Source organism: Rhagoletis pomonella, unplaced genomic scaffold (assembly GCF_013731165.1).
Source record: "Rhagoletis pomonella isolate Grant_MI unplaced genomic scaffold, Rhpom_1.0 Rhpom_scaffold_01143, whole genome shotgun sequence".
Lineage (NCBI taxonomy): Eukaryota > Metazoa > Arthropoda > Insecta > Diptera > Tephritidae > Rhagoletis > Rhagoletis pomonella.
Genome location: NW_023459697.1, coordinates 15,788 through 41,619, shown reverse-complemented (window position 1 = coordinate 41,619; position 25,832 = coordinate 15,788). Strand labels below are relative to the sequence as shown.

The following is a 25,832-nucleotide window of genomic DNA, read 5'->3' as shown; positions in this document are numbered from 1 at the left end:
TTGATGTTTGTTGCGTCTGTTTGAATTTCAGGTGACGATATGTACATACATAGATCACTGCGAATCCTCGGCTGGTGTTGCTAATTTGATATTTGCAAGCGCATTCACCGCATTTGCAAAGGTGACCGATGGACGCACCGCAGAACTCGATGGCCGAATCACAGAACCCGATGGACGCACCACAGAACCCGATGGCCGAATCACAGATGGTTCTTGCTTGACGTTAAAACTCTCTACATTAAACGATGTTAATTTTGTGGTCGAAGTGGCAACAGATTTTGTGGAAGCATTTGCGGATTTATTCAAAACATTTGACTCGCAAACAGTTGTATTTCGCGACATCTGTGGCGGCCTCTGCTTCATCTTGCGTCCACTGCTAGCATACAATTCATGTTCGCTGGTACAGCTCGATAAAGGATTTATCATTGGTATTTGTGATAGACGATCATAATACTTAATTAATTTATATTGCTCCTTATTCGTGTTGCTCTCCTTCGCACACTTTTCGAGTTCTAAGGCCACATAGGCTAGGTAAGTTGGGGCCAGTGTGACAATGATACGCAGCGCTGCATGGGTGATAGCGGTTGGCGGTGACGGATATTGATTGTGATCGCGTTGAAACGAAATGTCGTCGATTGTGGGTGTGTAGTAATGAGCACACAAACCATTGCGCAAATTCAAACAGCATGGAAAATAGTAATATGTTTAAAATATGAAAAACGAAAGGTACAAAATATTTAAGCATTAACAATTTTATGCCGAAGTCCACCATCAGCCAAGCAACAACCTTCATCAACACTAAATCATATCACAATTTATATGTATGTATGCTAGCTAGACTCGTACACGCCGAACATTGAAGGCTGCTGCAGCCTGTGGCCATAGAACCTGTAGCACAACAATGAATCGCTGCAGCTCTATTCAAACTAGTAAATTTAACCTGTTTTCGTCTTGCGTTCATTTATACTAGACGTTGAGCGCAACAAAATGCTGCTATGAGTTCTGGTCGGCGCATTGTCCTTGGAATCCACACTCATTATGGTTGAGAGCGCCGCATGCGCCACGGGCAGATTATCGTAGAGGCATACATAAATTCTATGGCTGATGTAGACTACGATGAAGCAAAGGATAATGACAAGCAGCGAAATGAAAGCGTACGCCAATATGGTGGGTATGTAGATGATAGTGTCCAGCATTTTTTGTTTGTTTATTGAACGATTTGCTTTGCACAAAATTTTGTAGTTCCTCTGCGACGCACACGCAAATACTAGTAGGTAGGCAGTTTTTAGATGATTTATTTTAAATGTTTGTCAATAAAATTTTAATATTATTTATCTATTTATTATTGTCACTTGATTTAAATTGTTTATACACATGTATGTTCGAATAATGCTCTATTTTCAATTATTTCCAATGATCAATTCATTGCAGTTTAATTAACTGCAAGCCACTTTGCGCGAAAACGTTCAAATTGCTCTCAAGTAACTATTAGCGGTGTTGACTTTTTCAATTGTGCAAACAGCAAATAAATCTTTTAACCATATGTTCTTATTTATATACAAATGCATGCGCCTATATACGAAAAGCAAAAACACAACTCTTCTTTTATCTCCGTTCCACGTAGTGTTCCGCTCAAACGCCCGCAAGTGACTGACTTTTCCTCCAATGCTTTGTGCATGGTTTTTTTTTTTGTTTGTGTCGTTGACTGGCTCGCTTGTTGACTGTTAAGGAACATTCTTGTCCATTCATTGTCTCGTTTGTGCGCGAGAGTGCACCCACTTCTCTATCAGCAGTTGAGTGGACACAGAACCCGTAGAGCGTGCGCTCAGTGAGCTAAGTGGAAGTGGCACTGATTGCCATTATGCGCTCTGCACTTGCCGCTATTTATGTCATTTTACCGTTGATGCACAGTAAACGGCTCTCGAGTGCTAAGTTCGGAAACTGGTAGGCCTAGTTGGTGCTATACGATTATGGTATGAATGAAGCAATGCAGTTAAAAAAATGGCAATTAATTGTACGTTTTTTACTTTAATACATATTTATGTTTGCTTGCATTATACTCGCGAGTAGCAATTTAGTTAAGTACATTTGCGATCAGCTAATTAAGCCAGCAACGTTTTGATAATTTTTTTTTGAATTTTTCGTTTCTTTATTTAATGTTTATTATTTGTTCATAAAAGTCTAGCTCATTATATAACAAACACCATAAAAATCGTCATTTCAAAATTTGTGCAAAAATTATAAAAAATCTGCAAAGCCTCGTATAAATTTGTAACCTTTTATTCAGATTTTTCAGAAGTTTTAAGTTGCTAAAAAATCGCGTTGATTTTTAATAATTTTTATCTGAGAGTATTACGCGTGTTTTTCCATCCAAAAAAATTCTCCAACGTACTTTGCATGAAAAAAATGCGTGGAAAAAACTGCCCAAAATCAACGCGATTTTTCAATAATTGCAAACTTGCAAATTTTTTATAATTCTTACACAAAGTTCGAATTGTCGATTTATATGATGTTTGTGTGAGCTAGACTTTTATGAAAAAGTAATAAACATTAAATAAACTGTGGTATCACCACTTAGTCCTTTTATACTTTACTATATGTAATTTCAAGAATTCATTGAGTTCGTGTTTCAAATTCTGATTTTTCTATTTTTTCTGATTTCTGTTTTTCATAAAAAGATATTGTAACTTTCTGGAATACAGACAATATTTAAATATATACATATATATATTATTAAATAAATATTTGGTTATAAACCATAATTGGTGACCTCATGACAACAAAACATTTTCACGCACTTACCGCAGAGGAATTAAATTTCTTACTGCCTAAATTTGACCAATCAATTTCTGAAATTCTTGAAATTACATATAGTAAAGTATAAAAGGACTAAGTGGTGATACCACATAAACAAACAAAAAATTCCAAAATTGATTAAAACCTTGCTGGTTTACATAGCTGATCATAAGTGTATATGTATGTACATATGTATGTATGTGTTCAAATATAGCGATCGCAATGCACATAAAGTGTGCAATAAATGCCCATAACGCCGTTTACTGTTGCTAAAGCCATGGCGTATACGTAACAGAATTTCCGTTGCATGGGAAAGGTATGTGGTTGTGGGGTAATCTATAATGTCTTGTGGTAAAGAATTTTAGCAAGTAGCGTCTTAAAAATTTTGGTGGATTGAGAAACTGCGCTTCTGGTTAATATTTATTATGAGCTTTATAAGTGATCCAGTACAACAGTAGCACTTATTCCGTTGTGGTGGTCGTCAATGTTTGAAGTGGTCACAATCGAGAGGCTTCGTTGGCATATTTATTGTAGTGCGCCCTTACGTGGTGGCAGGTCTTTGGTAGGTCTTGGAATTGGCCCAATACATTCCAGTTTGTCGCTCAATTTCGATCATTTGATACATGTCGATAATTCGACGAATTTCAAAAAGTCTAAAATCCGATAAATCAATAAAATTCGATAACTCGACTAATTTCGAAAATTTTCGATAACTGTGCATTTTGAGAGCTCGATGAATTTCGATAACTCAAAAATTTATATACATAGATCGATAACTCAATAAACTTTTGATAACTCTATAAATTTCGCTAACTCTGTTAATTTTGATAGATCCGTATTTTTTGAAAACTATCGACAAATTTCGATAACTCGTTACAGTCTAGTAACACGCTAAATTTCGATAAGCAGCGATAACTCGATAAACTTATATAACCTTGAAATTGCAACAACTCGATATTTTTTGAATACTTCCAAAAACATTGATACACTGCATTCAGAAATTTCGGTAAATGAATAAATATAAATTAGTCGATGCATTACGATAACTCGATGAATTTCGTTAGCTCTATAAAAAATATTATTCAGTAAATATCGATATCTTGATAAACTTCTTTAACTTGAAAAACTTCGATAATCACATAAATTTGTATAGCTCGATAACTATCCATAAATATCGGCAACTCAATAAACATTGATCAATTTGAATAATTCAATACGCCGCGATAACTCAATAAAAATGTATAACTCGATAAATTTCGATATCTTTAAACTTCGGCTATTCGAAAAGTTTTGGTGACTTGATAACTTTCAATAACTAAATGTTTTATGACTGAATTTAATTTCAATTAATTTTCTACCCTCTCAGTTGCCCTGATTTAGGGATGTCAGCGGAAAAAATACACCGATCAACCGTCAGCAAAAAAAAAAAAATATTAGAAATCAACGCGATTTTTCAGCGGGTTAAAACTTGCACTTTATAATACTAAAAATTAACAGGGTATAAAAATGCATACCCAAAATTTTTTTAAAAATTTATATTAAAAAGTTCAAAATAATTATGAAAATTTGTTGAATTTTTCTAAGCTCTGCATAATGTTTGATTTATGTATATGGGTTTGGCTAAAGCATGAACCATATTTTTATAAAAAATAACAAACAAATTTTAACTTTGAAAACCTTACAAATATTTAACAAAAATCGCCATGTACGCATTTTCGCTCCCCACTGTACGTACATACATATATGAATATGTATGTATTAATTTATTTAAATTTAATTTACTATTTTCAAACTTTTACTAAAATTTTTCTTGAGTGGGTGTATTTCTTTTAATTTATTTAGGTTAAAACAGAGATAACAAGATTTGTTATTAATATTTTTGGGCATTGAGAGGCGATAAGGCGTTAACGCGCATTTGACTGCATTTGAAGGCTTGTTTACATATGGATGTATGTATCTACATACATACATATGTACAAACGCACTAGTTCCGTACTGGTTTGGTACTAGGTAATTCGGAACCATGACTAGTGCGCGTAAATTCTCTTTTGCATGCTAGCAACTAGCGAATTTTTTGTGTTACGAAGTGTCAGTTCTAAATCGACAGACGAAAAAAAGGAAAATGATTTTTTCAAACAGAGTTATTTTTGGTTTTCCCATGGTAGAGATTTAAATCATGGTAAAAACATTACAAGGTAAATTCTAGTATTGATTCCTACCAACCAAATACCAGCGAATTTACAGGAAAACTTGAAATCAAATTTTTTTAAAAGCTTTCGAAATTAGACCGCAAAAGACACCCCAATTTTCATTTATAAAAAACTAGCTTTTACCCGCGGGTTTCACCCCACGCCAGAAGGAATTAAAGGGGTCATGTTACTTGCGGTTGCGAAGTTATGGCAGATGAAAAATTCCAAGCCCTTTATAAGCACCTACCATAGATATGTCTGCATACCAAATGTCATGTTTATGTGACTTATGGTTCCGAAGTTATAACTGGTAAAATATTCCACGCCTTTGGAATTTGTCGCCCCCCTTTCACGGTCTCATTTATATGTATACCTTACTATAAGCACCTACCGTAGATATGTCTGCATACCACATTTCAAGTTCATGTGACTTATGGTTCCGATGTTATGACTGACTAAAAATTCCACGCTTATGTTATCTGCCACGCCTCTTTTTACAAACTCATTTATATATACATACCTTAAGATAAGCATCTACCATAGATATGTTTGCATACCAAATTTCAAGTTCATGTAACTTACGGTCCCGAAGTTAGAGCTGATTAAATAATTCACGCCTATGGGAGGGGCCACGCCCCCTTTTCCAGTACTGCCCATTTTTCCCTATTCCTATAACCTTCCCGGGGTAAAAGCAAATAAGTGTGCAAAGTTTCGTGCGATTCAGTGCCGGGGTTCAGAAGTTATAAGGTAATAAACAAACAGACATTCACATTTATACCCTGCAGAGAAAACCCGAACCAGTCAGAAAAAATACTAGTTCATAAACTAGTATGTGCCTACCAGTTCGACATTTTCGAATAACTTAAGCGTTCAGTGACATCTACCTTTGAATTGCCAAAGCCTAAAATAAAACGCAATTAATTGCTTTTCTTAAAAATGTCGGCTGTGGCGTCACGTGAAGATGATATCAAATGTTTTTCTCAAGTGATTCTCAAATTGAAAACGAGGTTTAAATTTTACATTTGAAATTCATTTGAGGTTGATTTAAAGAAAGATGACAAGTGTCAAACGATATAAAAATGCGCAGTTAAATCAAAAATTGTAAGAATAAAATTAAGATCAATTGAAAAAAAAGCAATGAATAAAAAAAAAAAAATTCAAAGAGAAAGCCCACAAATAGTGGATTTGATGTTTGCGCGGATGGAAGAAGCTGCAGCCCATCAATACGAATTTATTATAAATTACTTTATCTTAATTGTTTCCTTTTTTCAAATCATTCTCAAATGTATATCAAACCTAATTGTTAGCAGAGATATTCTATTGCTGGCAAACGTGAGACTGCCTCTCAATGGTATTACCTTTTTGCGTGTTATCATGTTTTAAATTGTTTTCAAGTAAATGGGTTTTCAATTCGAAATCAAATTTGTATGAATGAATGTAGGTACATTCAAAACAGAACATTTGAAAACACGTTTACATACCGGGCTGTTGTTGGTTATATTCCATAAGGTCCCAAGATGTTAAAATGTTAATACGAATTCCGAATTCAATAAACTCTAAAAACAACTAGAACTACTCCAAATCATATTAAAACAAGTTTCATGAAAAGAGCCATAAACAATTCGCAGGGTTTTGCGATTTCGTAAGAAAAGAAAAAACCTGCTTCCATGTTTTGTCACGTAACGACACTCTCTTTGATTGCTTATATTCAAGAACCTTGCGGTTCGATTGTTTTCATTTTAAGGCTAAATGTAGAGCTAATTATGTGCTATACAAGGGCCTTAAAATAGTAAAAGAAAACAAATCGTCGATGTTTTTGCAAAACCGTCCATTGACCAGTTGCGAAACCGCCGTTGTGGGAAAATTTAGGTTGGTAACCCTAGATTTATACGTAAAATAGTAAAATCGTTATTAAAACAACAGATTTGTAAAATAATAGCTATCTAAAATGCCGCCCATCAAGGCAATGCCTTCAAATAAAAACCATTTTTTCGCTCTCCTGTAAAATTTGGGTGCCGTAAGATAGTCGGTTTTGAAATTGGACGTGGGCGGTTTTGCAAAAGCATCGACGAAATGTTTTTCCTTGTTTGTATCTCATTGAAACGTACGACTTTTAAAAAATAAAAATTTCGAAGCGCAATATCTCAGGTTTAGAAAAAGATATTTCATTCAGAATGTAAATAAAGAAGCCTAAAAGTGCACTACAAAAGTATTTCAGTTCGATTTGTATCTTTTTCAAGGGGTTGTTAAAAGAAAAAATATCACAAAATTCATATACTTCAAAGGGCTATATCTAAGGTTTAAAAACATGTTTAACTTCGAAGGTTATTTAGAGATTTAAAAAGGCACCAGCGAGAAAAAGTATCAAACAAAAGTTACGTATTTTTATGTTTAGAATCCGAATCTGCAGCAAAAACATGTATGTCTAATTTAAAAAAATTTTCTTCTGGTCAGTTTAACCCACTCTAAGCCGAGGAGACGAAAATACGGCCAAAAGATAGACTTGGTAACTAATATTTTGCAAATTAAGGTTAAGCAGTAAATAGTAAGAAATAAACCGTGTCGACCATCCCATGTTAGAATTATTGGAACTTTTCTGAGCTCTTAACTGCAGTTAAGCCTTTGGTGGAAATGGGCTATGAGACAATTCCACAGAATTTACTGTAGTTTAACTAAGTTGGGGTTTGAACCTAAAAAAAAAACAAATGTCAAATTCAATATATGTATCTATGTATCTATGTATATATAGGGGTTACCGGTGCAGAAAATGTTAATACATACCTCATTTTCTTCCACTCTCCAATCGAATTAAAAGCAATAATGTTTACATATGTATATATATAATACCCAATAGATCAATGTAATTATTTATTTATTGCAGTTGTTCTTCCTCTGTTGGTTTTAACAAATTTGCATAACATAAATTTACTTTTGTTTCTGGAAATTTCTTGTATGTACGTATGTATAAATCCTTTTTTGATTTCTTTAACTGTATTTTTTTTTTTTTGTTTAAACATGACATTTAAGTACCACAAAATACACGCAGACAATTAGGGCATGACTGTTTTTATGTTTGTATGTATGTAATACGAAGATATTGGCGCAGATATGAAATCTTTCAACAATGCACACTTTGGCATGCATATGTACTTATGTACATACATATGTATGTATGTATATGCATGTTTACTTATGTATTACATATCGTCGTTTAAAGTACAAAGCCGCGTATATGAGGTTGGATAAATTGATTTGTAGAGAGTAAAAATACTTATATTTCATAATTGTTCTCTCCTTTAAAAAGCAATCGCATTTCTGGCTAGTATATGACAAGACGAACGGATAAGGCTTGAGCCAAGAGCCTCGCTGAGGAAATCCAATTTTTGGCAAAACATGCAGTTGCGCAGTTTTGCAGAACGACGATACGCTGTTTTGTACATTAAACGACATGTACATATCTAAATGCTTTGTTACAGTATACAAGAAAAACCATTCGTCGTGGCTTATATTCTTGCTTTTGAGTAAATTTCACACTTAAGTATACAAATTTATAGAGATATGTAAGTGTGTAAGAATGCACCAGTGCACCTAATTGCTTTTAGCAAATAAACTCGAAAAGATTTGGATTAGTTTTTTCGTCATTACATACATGTCCATTGTAAATAGTAAATAGCCTTGCTGCCAATACATTTTCTGCATCTACAATGTTGCATATGTATGTGTGTATATATATACTTAAATACAGCATATACGAAAGACACATTGCTAGCGTTAATCTGTTGTTGTTTTTTTTTTGGTAATTGTGAAAATTTCATTTAAGTAAGTCAAAACGTTTCATACTTGCAAGAGTTAGTGAGCTGTTGTGAGTGTCACCATTTATGCAAATTTTGTATGCACTATTGTATTGTATTTGTATGTTTGCATGCAAGTATTTGTATACTTTATTTTACTTATTTCATACATATGTATGCAATCGTTATTATATATTAATATTTACTTGTGTCTCCGCATGAAACGTAAAGTCAAATTATATTTTTATTTTCATCTTAAAGTAGCTACACGTTCCTTGTTTTGTTTTTAAATCAGTAGAGTACAAGCATCGCATATGCAATTCAGTTCACAATTTTTAATATACATATATGTATGTATAGACGATGATTAGTTAGTATAAACGTTCGATAAATTTAGCTTGTATCAGTTGTTTCCTTTGATTTCAATACATATTATATTGTTAAAAACGGCAGATCTTCGAAATAATTTATAGCCATCGTGTGTTGCTACTAAATAAATCATTAACGAATTTAGCATACCGCTACAGCATATATATATATATGTATGTATGTATGTATGTACGTTTGTAGAAACGGAAAGTCACCATTAACGATGCTCAAAGTTGTCAGAACGACTTTCGTTATTCGTTTTATTGTGAATTTTTTTATTTTTAAGTTAACATTTCATATACTCTTAACCCGCCGGCGGGTGCATTTCTGCGACATTTAATCGCCTCTTTGACCATAGTGATGCCTTTTTTCATTGTCGGAACAAATCTCAATCGTACACGCCTCAACATGCTGACATTTCTTTTAGGTAATAAGTCCGCACAAAAGTATATGTATGTATGTATGTATATGAGTAATTGAGTACGGTTATAAGTAATTCCTTGGCTCATAAATACTATATAGTACGTTGGAAAATAATAAATCCAGTTAAAAAGGAAGATATGAAAAACAATTTTTCTATGGCTTTTGCATAGAAATGATCTCCTGCAGATAGGTTGGGGAAATTTGTTTTTCTCATAACCAAATTTTCTAAAATCTTAAAATTGCGAAACTATAAATTCAAAACAATTATTTTCTTTGTTTGTTGCTAAATTTAATTTTCTCACTTGCGAAGAAACCGTTCTCAACGCGAAAAACCATCCAACAGCGTCAAATTACTCCTCTACCTGAGCTAGAATTTGTAGTCACAAATACAACAGCAACAACAACAGCGAAAAATCCTGAAAAGTACAGAATAAATGCAGAGTCGCAAACAAACCATATTAATTTAGAAATGTCCCGAATAACCTCGAAAAAATTCCGAAAATACAAAAAAAAACCCCAAATTTCTCACACCAATTCCAAAAAACTACAGTTAAACCCCAGAGAAATAAAAAACAAAAAGTCGCTACAACAACAACAACAACAACAACAACAACAACAACAAAAAGTCCTGAAAAAATTGAGTCCAAAAAAAAAAAGGAAAAAACAAGAGTACAAAACAAAAAAATCCTAAACTATTCCAAACAATACCAAAAAGTTACAGTTAAAACTCCAGAAAAATAAAAGATAAATATTCCCGAAAAGTTCTGGAAAATGTAGAGTCGCGTAAAAACCACAGGGATTCTCGAAAGGTTTCGAAAAATATACCTAACAATAAAGCAAATACGAAAAAATCACCCAATAAGAGCCGTTTTTTGCACAAAAGGAAATAAACAAGAAAATAAAAAATCGCAATTTCTTGCTCGAAAGAAGTCATAAATTCTAGAAGCAAAGAGGAATCCTATGGTATATACGTAAAACATTGGTCTTTTTGATTTCAAAATCGAAAAATTACTTTTATTTACAGCGCTAAGAAAATTCTAAACATATTTCCTGGTTTTACCTCTTTTAATCAGGTATAATGGTTGGAGTTATGCAACAAATAAATTTTTGATTGTTTCACTTCTTTCAACTTTGGTTGAGGCGAGAACATTTAACCAGCCTATCTGAAAGGAAAAAGTTTGTTCCAATCTTCCTTTTTTAATTTTTTTTTGCAACGATTTTTCTGCTGCGTTTATCATTTTGCAACGGAGTGTATATAAACGTATGTATGTATGTAGTATAAGTTAAAAATAATATGCGATGGATTTTTAGTTTTTGTTTTTTAGTTTACATGAAAAGCGCGCCAGCACTATAATGTTTTAATATATGAATGTACATAAATATATGTATGTATATGCACATATGTATGTATGCATATCTTGACAAACATATATACACATATGCGTACATATTAATACATATGTTTTACTCCATGTTAGATTGTATTAGTGTGCTAGTTTATGTCCAGAGTGCAAAATATGTTTCATTTCAACACAAACGACCATTTTTGTTAGGGGTTTTCAGTTAAGGTCGCATGAAATTAAAATAATTATGTACATACATGTATATAATAATACATACAAAGATTAAAAATGTTAAAAATTTAAAGTAGTGATTTTTAAGAGTCTCGTTTGATATTTTAATAATATTTTTTTTTTTTTGATTCCTATAATCCCTTTTTGTGTTTTATAAATATTTCCTCAAATTAAAACCTTCGCATTTAAAACATAAAAACGTACGCCTTGACATTTTTCACGCGCCTTAAATGCATTTTATCGTTAGGATTAAGGATTTTGGTTAACATTAATGTATATTTATATGTATATAGTAAGTTGTTGAAAAAGGTAGACGCATGGAAGCTAGAGAAAATTGTATAGGCGCTAAAAAGTTATAATTTAAATTACACATATAGCGAAATATAATCAGTTCAAGAAGGGCTTTATTTAATTTTTTGATTTAAAAAAACAACACGTTAGCAAAGCGTACTAAAGCAAATTAAAAGTTATAAGCATTTAAATTAAAAAAAAAAACAATATTCACATATATCGCACCTATTATATAGGCACGCGTATATTTTACTTATTTAAAATGATAAAAAGGCAATGAAACATAAAAGCTGCAAATATTAGTAGTTAAATACGAATATATGTAAAAAATAAACCAGTGCGAATTACAACTATGAAGAAAATTAACTGTGCCTGACTGCCACCATTAAAATGCATATGAAGTATTAGAAAGAAAAATAGCTTTAGTACAACTGTAAAGGTTTATATTTTCGAAACTAAACACTTAAAAGTTCTACATATTTATATTTGAGTTTTAATGAAAGCAAATCGGTTTAACATACATATTGAATTTCATTAAAGAACAATCCATACGCAGTTAAAAGTCAGTAAAAGATTGAAATACATACATCCAGTGGATTCACAATATTTTAAATTTTTTTCTTTGAAATTAATTGGTAGTGATCCATACAAATTACGTGATAGCCCACTATCGTGTTAACCACCTATATATATCGCTCACGCTTTATTTATATCGTAGCAAAAAATCATCACTCACGTTCGAAACAGTGCATGAAAAACATACAAATTATGCACAATGTTGCAATGAGTTTTGTGCTTGTGTACATTGTAAATGCGCGCGTCTTAGTGTGCAAAGTGCTAGAGTTGTCGTTTTCGCTAAAACATACAATTAGCCATTTATACACAAGTGGATGCATAAAGGTTTATGTTTTGGTTGGTAAATTAGGTTTGCTTTTCACCAAATTGTATATTTTTTTAAATTGCGCAGATCTTTCAACAGCCCATGTTGCTTCTCTGCATTTGCTCAGAGTTTCAATTTTGTATCCGTCTAAAAAGTTCAATTCCCTTTTTACTTTCTTTTTTTTTTCTCTTGCTTTTGATAATTACTTGTCTTTGCTTCTATTTAAGTATAGATTTTTATATTAAACTTTTTTGTTTTATTTTCCGTTGATTTAATTTCCTTCCTTCTGTAAAATTTCTCTTCTTCCATGTTTAATCCGAACAACTATAAAGTCACTGCCTTCGTAAAGATTCGTTCTATGCATGTATGTAATTGTGGAATCTTTAAATAATTTTGATAATTTAAACAGATAATGAAACGAAACTGTTGTATTGCGTAATGTTACGCTTCAAAATGTCGGCACAAGGTCCTAGAACGCGTTCAAATCTGTAAAAATGAAAGATAGAAATTCCGGATTAAATAAATGTAAGAGAAAATTTTTAAGATCATCTTGAATTTCATATATGTATACAAGTGCATACATTGGAAAGGTTTCTCTATTTCAGGGTTTCGAAACCGCATGCTTGTAATTTGACAGTCATCAAATTTAGCTAAACCATTTTACATCTACTACAAAAGTGACAATTGCAGCATTGCTGCTTTCGCAAATAAAAAAAAAATGCGCTCTTTGGAACAGTTTAGAATTATCTAAAAAAAAAAAGCAGGTTACTCAAAACAGAAGGTCGCGTGTGGGTGCTACATGAATTATTGCAAAGAAATTCGCTTGACCGAATTACCATCAGTGAAATGTTGCCGAAAAGCAACGAAATCGAATAAAATTTGAAGCGAATAATTACGGGAAATGAAAAATTGATTTAATACAAGAAAGAGCAAAGCAAGTGCTCATGACAAACGACTTCGAAGCCTGGATTGCCGGCCAACAAGGTTATGTTGAGTGTTTGGTGGGATTAGAAGGTGATACGATCAATTTGATCTTCTACTGTGGACAACGCGACCATTGAAACGAAGGAATAACAAAATAACGACTAGATGAATCGGACCAAATTGACGAAACTTGGATGGGAAATTTTAATGAATCCACCGTATAACCCGGACCGGTCTTACTTCCATTTGTTTTTTTTTGCCGATAAACCACAGAAGTTCTACATCGATGGAATTATAAAGCTAACCGAAAAATGGTAAAAAGTAATAAATAATAATAGCCATTACATATGTACTTGATTAAAAGAGATATTTAATTAAAGGCCATTTTTAACCGACTTCCAAAAAAGGAGGAGGTTATCAGTTCGGCGGAATAATTTTTATTTTTAATTTTATTTTTATGTATGTTACCGCATAACTTTGGACCACGTCAACCGATGTCTCAGAGGTGGTCCCATACTAATCTGGTTAAGATCCGATCAGTGGATCATGAGATATACATATATATACATATATATTTTTTCATATGAGAATTGAGTCGGTTTTTTTTTGCTAAAAATTACTTGTCATAGTGACGAATTAACTCTTATTCGGCAGTTAACTACAGGTTTTCAATACAAAAATTTAAAGTTAACTGCCGAATTTGAGTAAACTTACCACTGTGAAAATGGCAGTAAGACAATTTTTTTTCAAAAATTTACCCAAATATCTGCGGATACTATTCATATGACCCAATATTTATGCAATGCAAATTGATAATATTAAGTTTCTTAAAAAAAAAATAAATTGCGTGCAAAAGTAATGCACGGCATTTATGAAATGTGCGGTTGTTTTAAAGCAGGGTTGCGCCAACTTCATTCACAAAGGCCCCAACTAACAAGTTATTTTATTTTACAGGAGAAGCAAATCACATTATAATGGGAGTATTAACAAGTAATATTTAAGCAAAAAAAAACCAACTTCAATTCTCATATCAAAAATTTAAGATCATCGTTAATTTCTTCATGATTCAATGATCGGATTTAAACCATTAGTACGGGATCACCTCTGAAGTAACACCTTTCCTTTAAAAAAGAATTATAGAAATCTGTTAACATGGTCCAAAGTTATGCGGTAACATACACAAAAAAAACTCCGATGAATTGATAACCTTCTCCTCTTTGTGAAGTCGGTTAAAAACAGGTAGGGCTTTTTAAAAAATGGCATGTAACTCCCGTTATTTTTGGTACTAGCGCTCTAAAAATTTGATTCAAGGTGTATTTTAATACACCCTACCAAAATCTGTGAAAAACGCAGTTTCGAAAAAAGTTTTGTGAATTGAGGTAACGATATATACATACATAGCTTTGGGCTGAAGTATTTTTTGCTATTCCGAGAACGAGGTTGTTTTAAGTTTTGTTGTAATCAAAGGCGGAAAGGCAAATAGCGGACACAACCAATGGCTACTTTAAAAAAAAAAACCGTTTGCTTTGGCTTTAGAGAAATCTGAATTCGACCGACCAAGTCTCACTGAATGCGTTAATTTCTTTTAAGGTATCACATGCAAATCTATGCTTTAATTATGCAAAAATGCGAGAGTTGAATATTTGAAAACAATATTTTTATTACTCTGAAAACTGGTTCTTCATTTTTTTTTTTAGAAATTCTTTCCCTTAGCTAATAAGAGCTACCAATACGTAGTATGTCTTTTGATTTTTTAAAATTGCACTATTCTTACCTCGCTCTATCCAATTTAACACATTTTAAGGGTCCTCTTGCAACCACAGTAGCTGCTCTGGGGCGATCTAACAGCAAAGCAATTTCACCGAAGTAGTCACTTGGACTTAAACGTCCAACCTCGGCGGGCTCATCCCCTTGCTGCAAATAAAAAAATCAATGCTATTAGTAATAATAATTAAGTATACAACACCTCAATGCTTACCTCAGCTCGTCGTTGAAGTACAACAGCGGTACCATCCAAGATAATGTAGAAATCATCACCCGGTTCACCTTGTTTAACAATTGTTTCACCATCTTCGAATGAGACTGGTTCCAGTGCATCAGCTATAGTGAGACGCTCCCATTTATCAAGACTCTCTATGAAATTGAAGAAATATACACACATAAGTCATTAGAAATGCCACTGAAACAAGAATATATTTGCATTTAAAACTATAAACAGCAACTCACCCAAAATTGACACACGCGACAAAAATTCTTCGTACATTTTCCTTTTGCGTATAGTAGAACCCATCAAAATTCGTCGATAAGAATCACGATCGATGCCCCATAGCTTGACATCGGTTTTAGCTCGTACGGTAGCTGCACGTGGTGTACCATAGATGAGCGCCAATTCACCAAAGCTACCACCTTCGCCAATTGTTGTCACCAATTCAGAATTAACAAATACCTATAGAGTAAAAATAATGAAATCGTTTTTGTTGTATTCATACATATGCTTCCGCTCCATTAAACGGCGCTCATACTCACCTCAACTTCTCCGTGGTCAATAACATAGAAATTATCACCTTCATCACCTTGTTGAATGATATTTTCACCCATTAAATGCGTCACTGGAAACATTGCGTCGAAAATGTCGGAACGTTCATTTTCATCCAAATGCGAGAATAGGACGTTTTTGGCAATAGCCTTAGATAACGCAGCCATTGTTTTGTAATCCTTGGGTACAACTTTCTTCACATAGCTTGTGGCGTCCTCTTCGGTGACAGGTTCCGCTGATATGCCACCACGTCGGCGTACCGGTGGAGCAGCCGTATGTGGCATTGGACTGAGATCTTCGAAATCATCTGGACTGGTCACCTGTTTGGTGGCATCAAGTTTAACTTGTTCCTGCAATAAGAGAACAGAAAAGAGAAATTAATTAGTTAAGTTTAGTATTTTATTTGAGTACGAGTATATGTAGGTAGTAGCTATTGTAAGTAAATATGTATGTACATGTGTGTGTGCATACGTTTATTGTACATAGACTGAATCACTTAGTAAATAGCAAATTAATCAATCAATCAAATTCAACAAGAACTTGTTATTCAATGCGATTAGGAAATCGCTTATGCAATTAAATGGAGACAGACGTAGGCTTGTAAGCAAATATTGATATTCACTGAAGATATACATACATACATACAACTATGTAGTAAGTATAAATTTGAGTGTGCTTACGCTATTGGAAAATTCAACGGATAGCTATGTAAATTATGAGCTATTATTAATTTGTAAACCTGAAAACAAATACATTCCGCACAAATGGTTTGCGAAACTTTATAGGACATTTTATGTGTATATACATACGTAACAACTTGGAGTAGAAATAATATTTACTTGTTGTAAAATTGGAGTTTCTAAATAATTTTCCTGTAGGTTATGAACTTTACCATTAGATAATATTTACTGCTTACTATTTATTTAGGCATGTACATTAGACCGCACCAAAAAAAAACGTATAAATAATTTTTGCAAAGTAATTTCGAAAAAAATTGCCGAGCTGAAATTCTCCTTTTTAACCGACTTCACAAAATGGAGAAGGTTATCAATTCGTCGGAATATTTTTTCTTTGACCACGTTAATCGATTTATATATATTTTTTTTTTTAATGAAAGGTGTTACCTCACAGGTGGTCCCATACTAATTTGGTTTAAATCCGATCATTTGATCATGAATAAATTAACGATAATCTTAAATTTGTATATGGGAATTGAAGTCGGTTTTGTTTTTTTGCATAAAAATTGCTTTTTTGCATAAAAATTACTTGTTTACATATTTCTTCACATCTTCGGCATTTACAGTTGGATCTGAAAGCGTGATATACCGTGATATATACATATGTTCTTGGTACGAGGACGAAATTTTTCTGCTTACCTAACAGATCTCAGGTCCTACCACCTTTGAACTTGAACTTTTACTAAGGACAAATTTCGATTATTTCAGTAGAACTATATAAAAAAAAAATTATTGCCTTCTAGGTTCAGCAAATTGACTTCCAAAAATACTTTCCTACTCAGTGGGGCACGACGAAATTCTTTTTGTTTAATTGTAAGATGGTATGGTACTTATAATGTATGTCAATGTTTCTTTATTTTTGCGGGATATACCTTTGAACTTTTAAGGACTAAATAAGCATTTCAATAGGCACATATGGATGTAGGTATGTTGGGGCGGGTCAATTTTTTTTACATAGCATGGGAGGATTCTACGTCTAATGCTGTCGAAGACACCCTGGGTCTAAAATCAATTTTGAGATTACCAAACTGCGAAAATAGATTTCAAAGAAAATGTGAAAATTTTCATTGTTGCGCCCTCTGGTGGAAGTTTTAAGGAAAACTTAATTTCAGAAATGGATTACTCATACCAAAAAACCCCTTATAGCATGTTTTATACAACATTTAAGCACATTGTGAATATAAAGTGGTCACTTGTTTGAGTCACTGTAGTATAGAAATGCAAAACTGAACGAAAGATCAACGCCTAAACATAGTTTAACAATATTTCGAAAATATGTAGAGAAAGTGCGACTACATGATTATTCGAGCAAACTCATCCTAAGCGATAAAGCTCATTTCCATAATGATGGCTTCGGTGATCGTCATAACATATTTACCATAACATTTGGGGTTTAGAAAACCCAAACGAGATTGTCGAAAAACGTTTACAGCCACAAACGTAACTTTTTGGTGCGGATTTATGACTGAAGGCGTCATTGGATCATATTTTTTGAAAATCAATAAAATTTCGACGAAGTATGGTGTATTCCAGTAAAACCGCGTCAGTCATTTGCCCGATGTGCTATTCCAAACATAACCGTGTTTTCTATTTAATTTAGGTAATGATATTTTGGCGCTTAGACATTTGCTAAGTGCCGAGCTTTTCATCTAATTTCTGATGTGCGTTTTGATGCTACAAATGGAGGGATCTACAATTTTACCCCGCCTCCGAACGGCAAATGGTTTTATGGGAAGCATTTCCGAGGCAGAAATCCACTTTTCCTGCATAGGGGCGACCACTGTTAGAAAAAAAAATGTTTCTAATTTATATGTTTCCCGTACCAGTGATCGAACCCATGTCCACACAGCCACAGCAGATGTCATTTAATCTAAAGCTTGCGTAAATTATGGGACACTCTTTAGCCATACACAAGCATACAACTACTAGGTACGTTTAGCATTGATTATTTCTCTAAGTAGTCACCGAACTTTTCGCTTAACAAAAAAAACAATAACTTAGCCTCATCATGGTTATTGCTGTGTAATTGAAATTCAACAAAGATTTAATTGTGCGACAAATGCTGCAGGATATTAACTGCTTAGTACCTACATACATAGAGAACACGAAACGTATACGCCCCGTGGCACTGCAAGCTAAATGTTAGAAGTCAATCTGGGCGCGCCAGTCTTCAGCAAAAGTGTTTTATCCAGCTTTTACTATCGCTAAATTATAGCTTTAAATTGCCATCCAACATGAGAGCGACATTTTATTCGAGGAACGGAAATTCAAGAATAATTGACATTCTCGTCTACAACAAGATTGGGCGGGTGTGCAAAACGATACTTAGCACCGCTTGTAGTCGTACTACATATTTACATATGTATGTATGTATGTATATGCAAATGTAGATAAGGATTTTATGGATTTTTGCACACTCAGTAATTTGCATATATATACCTACTTTTACAGTCATGTAAATACTGCATTCTTAGATGTGCACACTTATGTATGTTGTTGTGCACATGAATGTACATATGTATATGTATGAAAATACAGATCTAAATGTAGGTACAAAATGCTCATTTGCAATTTAAATGCTTATTTTTGTTGTGGTTTACATTTTTTCTGTGCCTGCATTTGCGTTGCACGTGTTTGCTTGTGACGTTCATAATTAAGTTGCTGCGCCAACAACAAAAGCAAACAAATTTCATACATCTACTTGCACATGCTAATTGCTAGAAAGACAACACAGTTAATGGTTTGTATTCCATATATGTACATATGTATGTATGTATGCATTAGCTTGTCCAGTAAACAAAATCAAACACTTGTATTGTTTTTGGTTTCTTAACACTTTGAAATAGGGACTTTCATTGGTTTTTCTTTAAATAAGCGCCGTTAATAGAATCTTAAATCGCCTGCTCGTCGGTTTTTTGTCACCTTGCGACGATGAACACCTCCTATTACAAAGGGCATCCCTTGCCGAGGAGCAGCTTGGATGGGCGCCTATATAAAGCCCAGACGTAAACGTAAAAACTGCGCATTTGTGCCTAGACGGACAACCCACTCGTAGGAACAATTATGGATACAAAACTACAACCTCAACAACTTTAAAAGAGGAACTCTGCGCAAACTAAAAAATTACCGAAAGGAAACACAAATTCCGCCTTATCGCTGCATAAAAGCATAATCTTCGGCTCTTACCATTAAGATCTTTTACGGCAGTAAAAATCCCCGTACGAAAGCACACAACAGGGTCAACCGCACGATGAGCAGGTACCGCACGATACTAATACCAAGTAGAGCTGAAAAACTATTGATGTTTTTTTTTTATTTTTCGCTACTATTGATTGTTTTTGGCACTATCGATAGTCTGACAGCAGTTTTATTTCTAGTTTTCATTGATTTCTCTTATCTTAACATACAAGTTGCACTAATATATTGTTTGACGTTTTTATAAAGAGGTATTAAAAAAATAATGAAAATCTTTGAAAATGACGGAAAAACTTGCACCTTCTAAAATGCCACTTACTCTAGTAAAAAACTGACACCCAAATTCACTTATACCAACCAGGTAAATAAAAATCAACACTTTTTAGATGTAAACATGGGCGTTTTGTTACAAAATTTTAAATTACTCGCCGAGTGCCTAATGACAGGAGGACAACCGTAAAATAATAAATTCAAGAAAAACTCAAGTTTTTATTTAAATTTCAATTCATTGCAAATTTTCAAAAATTTACTTATAACTTAACTGTTAAACAATATGTTACGAACGTATCCAAACATTATTTCCGATCGTATTTTTAAATAAACCTCAATCCCGAATTTACACTAGGTAAAATTACAAGAAATTTGAGGCATCTCAAAAATGACATGTAGAAATGAATTTAATGACAATTGTTCAACGTAATGACACGTTAATTTTTTAATGCCCAACTTTGTCATTACAATTTTTGCCATTTATTGCCTTAGTTGAGGTATCAATTTGTTCGAAAATAAATGTTCTTTTAGGCAAATACTACAGGGTGGCGACGAATGGCTGTTACGCTGGTATTTTTTTCGAAAAATAAACGTATCCTTTATAGATTTTGGGAAAAGTATTTTTTTGTTAATTTTCCACAGATTTTACTTTAATTTTATTAATTATCTTTTAAATTTTAAACTTTATTTCGATTGACCAGCGGTAAACACTTTGAGAGAAAAGCGCAAGTCTTCGTCGGTTAATTTAGTCTATATCTTCTGTAACCATAGGCTAAGTTCCCCTATTTGTGAGTCCTTTATATTCTCCCTTTTGTCTAACATAAGGCCTCATACTCAGAAATCGAACTCGGACTCGGAACTGGTGACTAGTAGTAAGGCAATTATTCGACCAACCCTAAACAGTTTTTCTTTTTTTTTTTACTTTTTTTACAAAGCCTAAGAAAAAAAAATACACCCCAAAAAGACTTGCGTGCCGCATGTACCTACTTATGTCCTAAAGTTTACACTACTGGCAAATGCAAATAAGAATTAAAATTTTAAAACTAATTAATAAAATTAAAGCAAAATCTGTGGAAAATTAACAATAAAATAATTTCCTCGCAAAATCTATAATAGCTGAAACACAATGCCGGCGAAGGGCGAACTCGCTACAGCGAAATTCGCGCTGTCAAAATTAGAACACCCGCAAGCATATGAAATTGAACACAGCCAAAGCGAAATGCGAAGTTCACCCGGCGGCGTTTCGTGGCGATGCCCTGCTGGGCCGAACTTAGACTTTCTTACTTGTTTTTTTTTTGTAGCATCGCGTTATTAAGTGTGGTTCCTTGTGATGCCGCTGTCTGTAAATAGTCTATTGAGCCGAATTTCTCTTACTTTTTTTACAATTCTACATACATATCTAAATGCACATATGTATGTATGTACAGTGACGAACAAAAGTATTGGCGCAGTGAATTTTTCGCCATATATGCTAAGTTTTTTATTCTAATTTATTGTCGATAATTTTTTATAAAAATATAGTTCATTTTACACCAGAAGACGTAATAATAAAATCTCTAAACTTTGTGCAAAACTCAGGAAAATTCTTTAAATTTGCACACTAATTTGCAACTTTTTATTCAGATTTAAAAAAAAAAATTCAAAGTATGCAGTTTTATAGCCTATTCAAATTTAGTATAACAAAGTGCAAGTTTAAAGTTGCTAGAAAATCGCGTTGATTTTTGGCAATTTTTTTAATGGAAGGTGTTGCTCATTTTCTCCATACAAAAAATAATTGTCGAATTACTTTGTATGGAAGTAACGGAATAAAAAGTTGCAAATTAGTGTGCAAATTTAATGAATTTTCCTGAGTTTTGCACAAAGTTTTGAGATTTTATTATTATGTTTTCTGGTGTAGAATGAACAATATTTTTATAAAAAATTATCGAAAATAAATTAGAATAAAGAACTTTGCATATATTGCGAAAAATTCACTATGCCAATACTTCTGTTCGGCACTGTATGTTTATCTATCAAGTTATTACTAGAAACTTTCTAGCTATCTCAAAAAAATAAAAAATAAATTTCTCTCTGAATTATTTCAAATCTCATATTCAGAGACCTTCTACATATAAAAAAAAGAAGTAAAATATTTTCAATCTTTTTGCTTAGAGGGTAATTGTGTTTACAAGTGTATGTAAATTGAATTGCAAATGTGTATCTTAATTAGAAACAGTTGTTCTGCTTGGTACGACTCATTGTAGTCCGCAACCAATTAAAATCATCACAATGACCATACGCACAAACAAGCATGCTTTCATATGTGATTGTGTGTACATGTCTATGTCACAGGTGGGCCATTGGGTGGTGGCGTATGGAATTGCTGAGATCGAAATTGACAAGTTGTTTTCATTGTTATTGTACATGTACATTATAGATTGCAGTTATTTACAGTTTGTCATGTGCTTGCAAAAACACAATGAGCGGTCATTATTATATTGCAACAAAGTATGTATGTTTGTATATGCACATTTGTTTTCATGTACATACATACATACATACGTATTAGTACAAAATATGTCTACAAGCAACATTTTGTGGCGAACGTTTAAAATAAATAAAGCTTTCAAAGGTAATTAACGAGGTTAAGTGGAAAAATATAGCTAACAAAAATGAAAAGTAAATACGATACGGTTACACAGCAATCATTTTTTTTTTTGTATAAATAAAAATATTATTAAATACATAGTTTGAAAAAGCAATAAAAGTGTACATAAATAAATCTAAGTAGAGCATTTTATGAATATAAAACCACTCAAGGTATACATATTTTGTTATTTTCTCTTGCGCAGATCGCATGTCACGTGCATCACGTATACGTCCTGTAGGCAAAGCGCGCTGAGGTTGATGATAAAGGGAATCGGGAAAGAAAGTTTTTGTGGGCAAGGGCCGAAAGTGACAGTCCTGTACCAGCTAACTCAAGCTGTGCTCTGTGCCTGCCTTGATATAGAAGGAGCTTTCCACAACACCTCAAATGAGGTGATATGTTCGGCACTAAAGAAAAGAGGTGCGCGGATCTACACAACAAAAAATCACTAAAGGATATTATCCCCTTCCTTTGGAGCCTAGTAGTAGTAGACCAACTCCTGCAAACGTGTCACATGCCAAGACTGCGCAAAATCTATTAAAAACTCGGTAAAAAATATCGATAAAAATATCCATAAGAAAATCGATAAAACTATGCATAAAAAATCGATAACAAAATCGATAAAAATATCCATAACAAAATTGATAAATATCGATAACAAAAGCGATACATTTCGATAAAAAATCGATAAATATCGACAGCAAAATCGATAAATAACGGTAACAAAATCGATAAGTATCGATAAAAAAATCGCTAAATATCGATAACAAAATCGATAAAAGTATCGATAACAAAATCGATAAAAATATCGTTAACAAAATCGATAAAAAATATCGGTTATTGTATCGATAAGTTCCGAGAATCCCGAAAATCTCTAAAATCCGAAAATAGTTCGCTGATTGAGTCTCTGTGTCTCTCACTCTATATCCTTTCTTCTTTAATTACCTTTATTCTAATCTTTCTTCCCCGGTCTTCATCTATACTTTCTCTTCATTTTTGCCTTTAACTTTACGCATAATTTTTTTGTTTTTATTTTTACCTTTTTCCATTTTTTCAAAAATTCTTCTATCAAAATTTCTATGATCAGTTTGCAGATCGCAAGAAACAAATGTTCGTAGATTTTTATCCTCATGAAATATTTCTCCTGCTTTTTCTTGGGCGCTGAAAAATGAGTTTAATTCGGAAATATCACACCAACGTCACCCCTTGATGGGGTGATGAAATATTCGATGAGATGGACTATCGCGCGAATGCTTCAACGTGTTCATACAACAACAAAGTCCCTCTGCAGAAGTTGTCGGGATAAAGAAGAGAGGGAATCGATTCACCATTTGGTATATCCAACTAAGCAGAGAAGTAGAACTATCGGACATTCTCAATTATTTCTGGAACAGTAAGTGATTTTAAATAAAAAAATATCAGATTTCATAGAACCAAAAAGTAACCAAATTTAACTCGGTTATTAACTTTCTAGTTACCACAGTAAATACATATATTCTTATTTCTTGTCCATCATCACGCTCAACAGAACAATGTCACACTGACAAGGACTGAAAATTTACAATGCGTAACAAATGGCAATCAACAGCACGACAATTTATTCTGCACATTAAGCGAAAGAGAGACAAAACAAAAAAATATTTATAGCCCGTCAAAAAGGTCATGGCCAGTGTTAATAGCCCTTCGGTGCCTTGAGAGGAGTGATCGTTAAACTTGCTAATAAATGTTTTGGCATAATTTATTAACTTTCATTGCCTTCATTTAGCATAAATAATGTCATAATATCACGTCACACAGGCCAACTAACTGCTGAGTCGTTAAATTGCAATTGCTATATACATACATAGGTATGTATATCATGTACAAAGTATATATGCAAGTATACGAGTATGTACTGGATCTGTATATATATTTAATATGTATAAACATATTTTTTGCTATGGAATTATTTGAAGGAATTTGCTGCCATCAAGTGATTACAATGGATGCTTTGGGTGGTGTTTAGGTTTCATTTTGTACATTAATTAAAAAACTAGTAAATCTCATGATGCAATAATACAAGGTGTTATGGGTTAACAACTTCTCGCCTTAATTCCGCCACATTGACTGCCTTAGGAGAAACAGTGTTACTTCTTTAACAATTCTTTGCCAAATAATATAGTTGATTTTTTTTTCAGTATACACATCTTGTTTTCTCAAAAAGGTGTTTTATCTTATTTTATTTCATTTCATTACGAATATACTATAAAAAAGCAAATTTTGTTTTGAAGAAAATATTAACTTTTATATTTTTCCCCCAAATGGGGATTAATTTCATCCCGTTTTTTCTTCTTATTCTACTGAGCTAAGGTGTCAAATCGAGCTGTCACAACTGATACCAGCTTGTATTATTGCATCATGAATAAATCTAACTATTTAGATTTACGAAACGAAAGCACTTAGTTGTATGACTGGTTCAAATATACTTCTGCAGGTATCGTTTTTTGAATAAATAACACGGCCGTTGTTTAAAAGGTGTTTTTCTAATAGCGGAGTTTATTCCTACAATGAAAAAAGCCTACCACAAAAAACAAACATCTGCCACATCGATGGTCGTAAAAGTATGGGTTCTTTAATTTCTGTGAAAACCTCAAGACTAACAGCACAAATTGAGGAGGAAACCCGTTCAAACACTTAGCAAAATATATAGTTAAGCGCCCCGAAGGCACCCAAAATATGGCCCAATTACTCGACGACATAGATGATTTGTGTTTGGCCGTTTCATACCCTTCAAGGCACAGAAGGCAAAAGGCGCTATCATGTAGACCTTGCGCAAACAAGTGTTTGTGCTAAGAGAAGTGAGCAGTCAACAGTCCCACAAGTGGTCTGCATAATCATGCATTTTGGCCACCAACAGCCCCTCAAAAGCTCCCATTCGTTTTGCGAAATATTCAACCAGTTTCTCTAGGTGGATTTGATGACTGAAGACAGGGGTTGAAAAACTGTCTGCTATCTAAGGAATATCTGATCTCAGCCCTCTCTAGCCAAATAGTCAGATGTAGTATTACCAGGCACTCCCGAGTGACCTGGCACCCTAGGTCAAACAACAACAGTTGTAAGTTAGCCAAGACTTGTATTGGACGTACTACTTTGAAAGTAGTTTAAGGATGCATTGGTAGAGGCTTGGCTGCCACTACAGGCACGTAAGCTCCTACCTCCCAAATATTGAGTCATATTCTCTAATAGAGAAGT

General features: G+C 33.3%; 2 protein-coding genes across 2 annotated transcripts in view; both read right to left on the bottom strand.

Annotated features, from left to right (window-relative positions):
• Nucleotides 1-54: 54 nt before the first annotated feature.
• Nucleotides 55-2,032, bottom strand: LOC118751988. Its single transcript, XM_036486815.1, has 2 exons — nucleotides 941-2,032; nucleotides 55-566 (listed from the first exon to the last, which is right to left on the bottom strand). Exons 1-2 carry the CDS (start codon nucleotides 1,194-1,196, stop codon nucleotides 55-57), a joined length of 768 nt encoding a protein of 255 aa, XP_036342708.1. The 5' UTR covers nucleotides 1,197-2,032.
• An 8,666-nt stretch (nucleotides 2,033-10,698) lies between these two features.
• The window catches only part of LOC118751989 (cAMP-dependent protein kinase type I regulatory subunit-like), a 28,001-nt gene continuing 12,867 nt past the window's right edge, over nucleotides 10,699-25,832 (bottom strand). Inside the window, exons 2-6 of the mRNA XM_036486816.1 lie at nucleotides 15,764-16,123; nucleotides 15,464-15,683; nucleotides 15,216-15,370; nucleotides 15,012-15,151; nucleotides 10,699-12,799 (exon numbers count right to left, since the gene is read on the bottom strand). Coding sequence (XP_036342709.1) covers nucleotides 12,715-12,799; nucleotides 15,012-15,151; nucleotides 15,216-15,370; nucleotides 15,464-15,683; nucleotides 15,764-16,123 — 960 coding nt within the window. The 3' untranslated portion in view covers nucleotides 10,699-12,714. The remainder of the gene's footprint in view (nucleotides 12,800-15,011; nucleotides 15,152-15,215; nucleotides 15,371-15,463; nucleotides 15,684-15,763; nucleotides 16,124-25,832) is intronic.

Coding starts and splice junctions, on each gene's coding strand:
- LOC118751988 (XM_036486815.1), bottom strand. CDS start 1,196: ATGCTGGACACTATCATCTACATACCCACCATATTGGCGTACGCTTTC. Junction 567..940: donor TGAACGCAAGACGAAAACAG/GTTAAATTTACT, acceptor TCACCCATGCAG/CGCTGCGTATCATTGTCACA.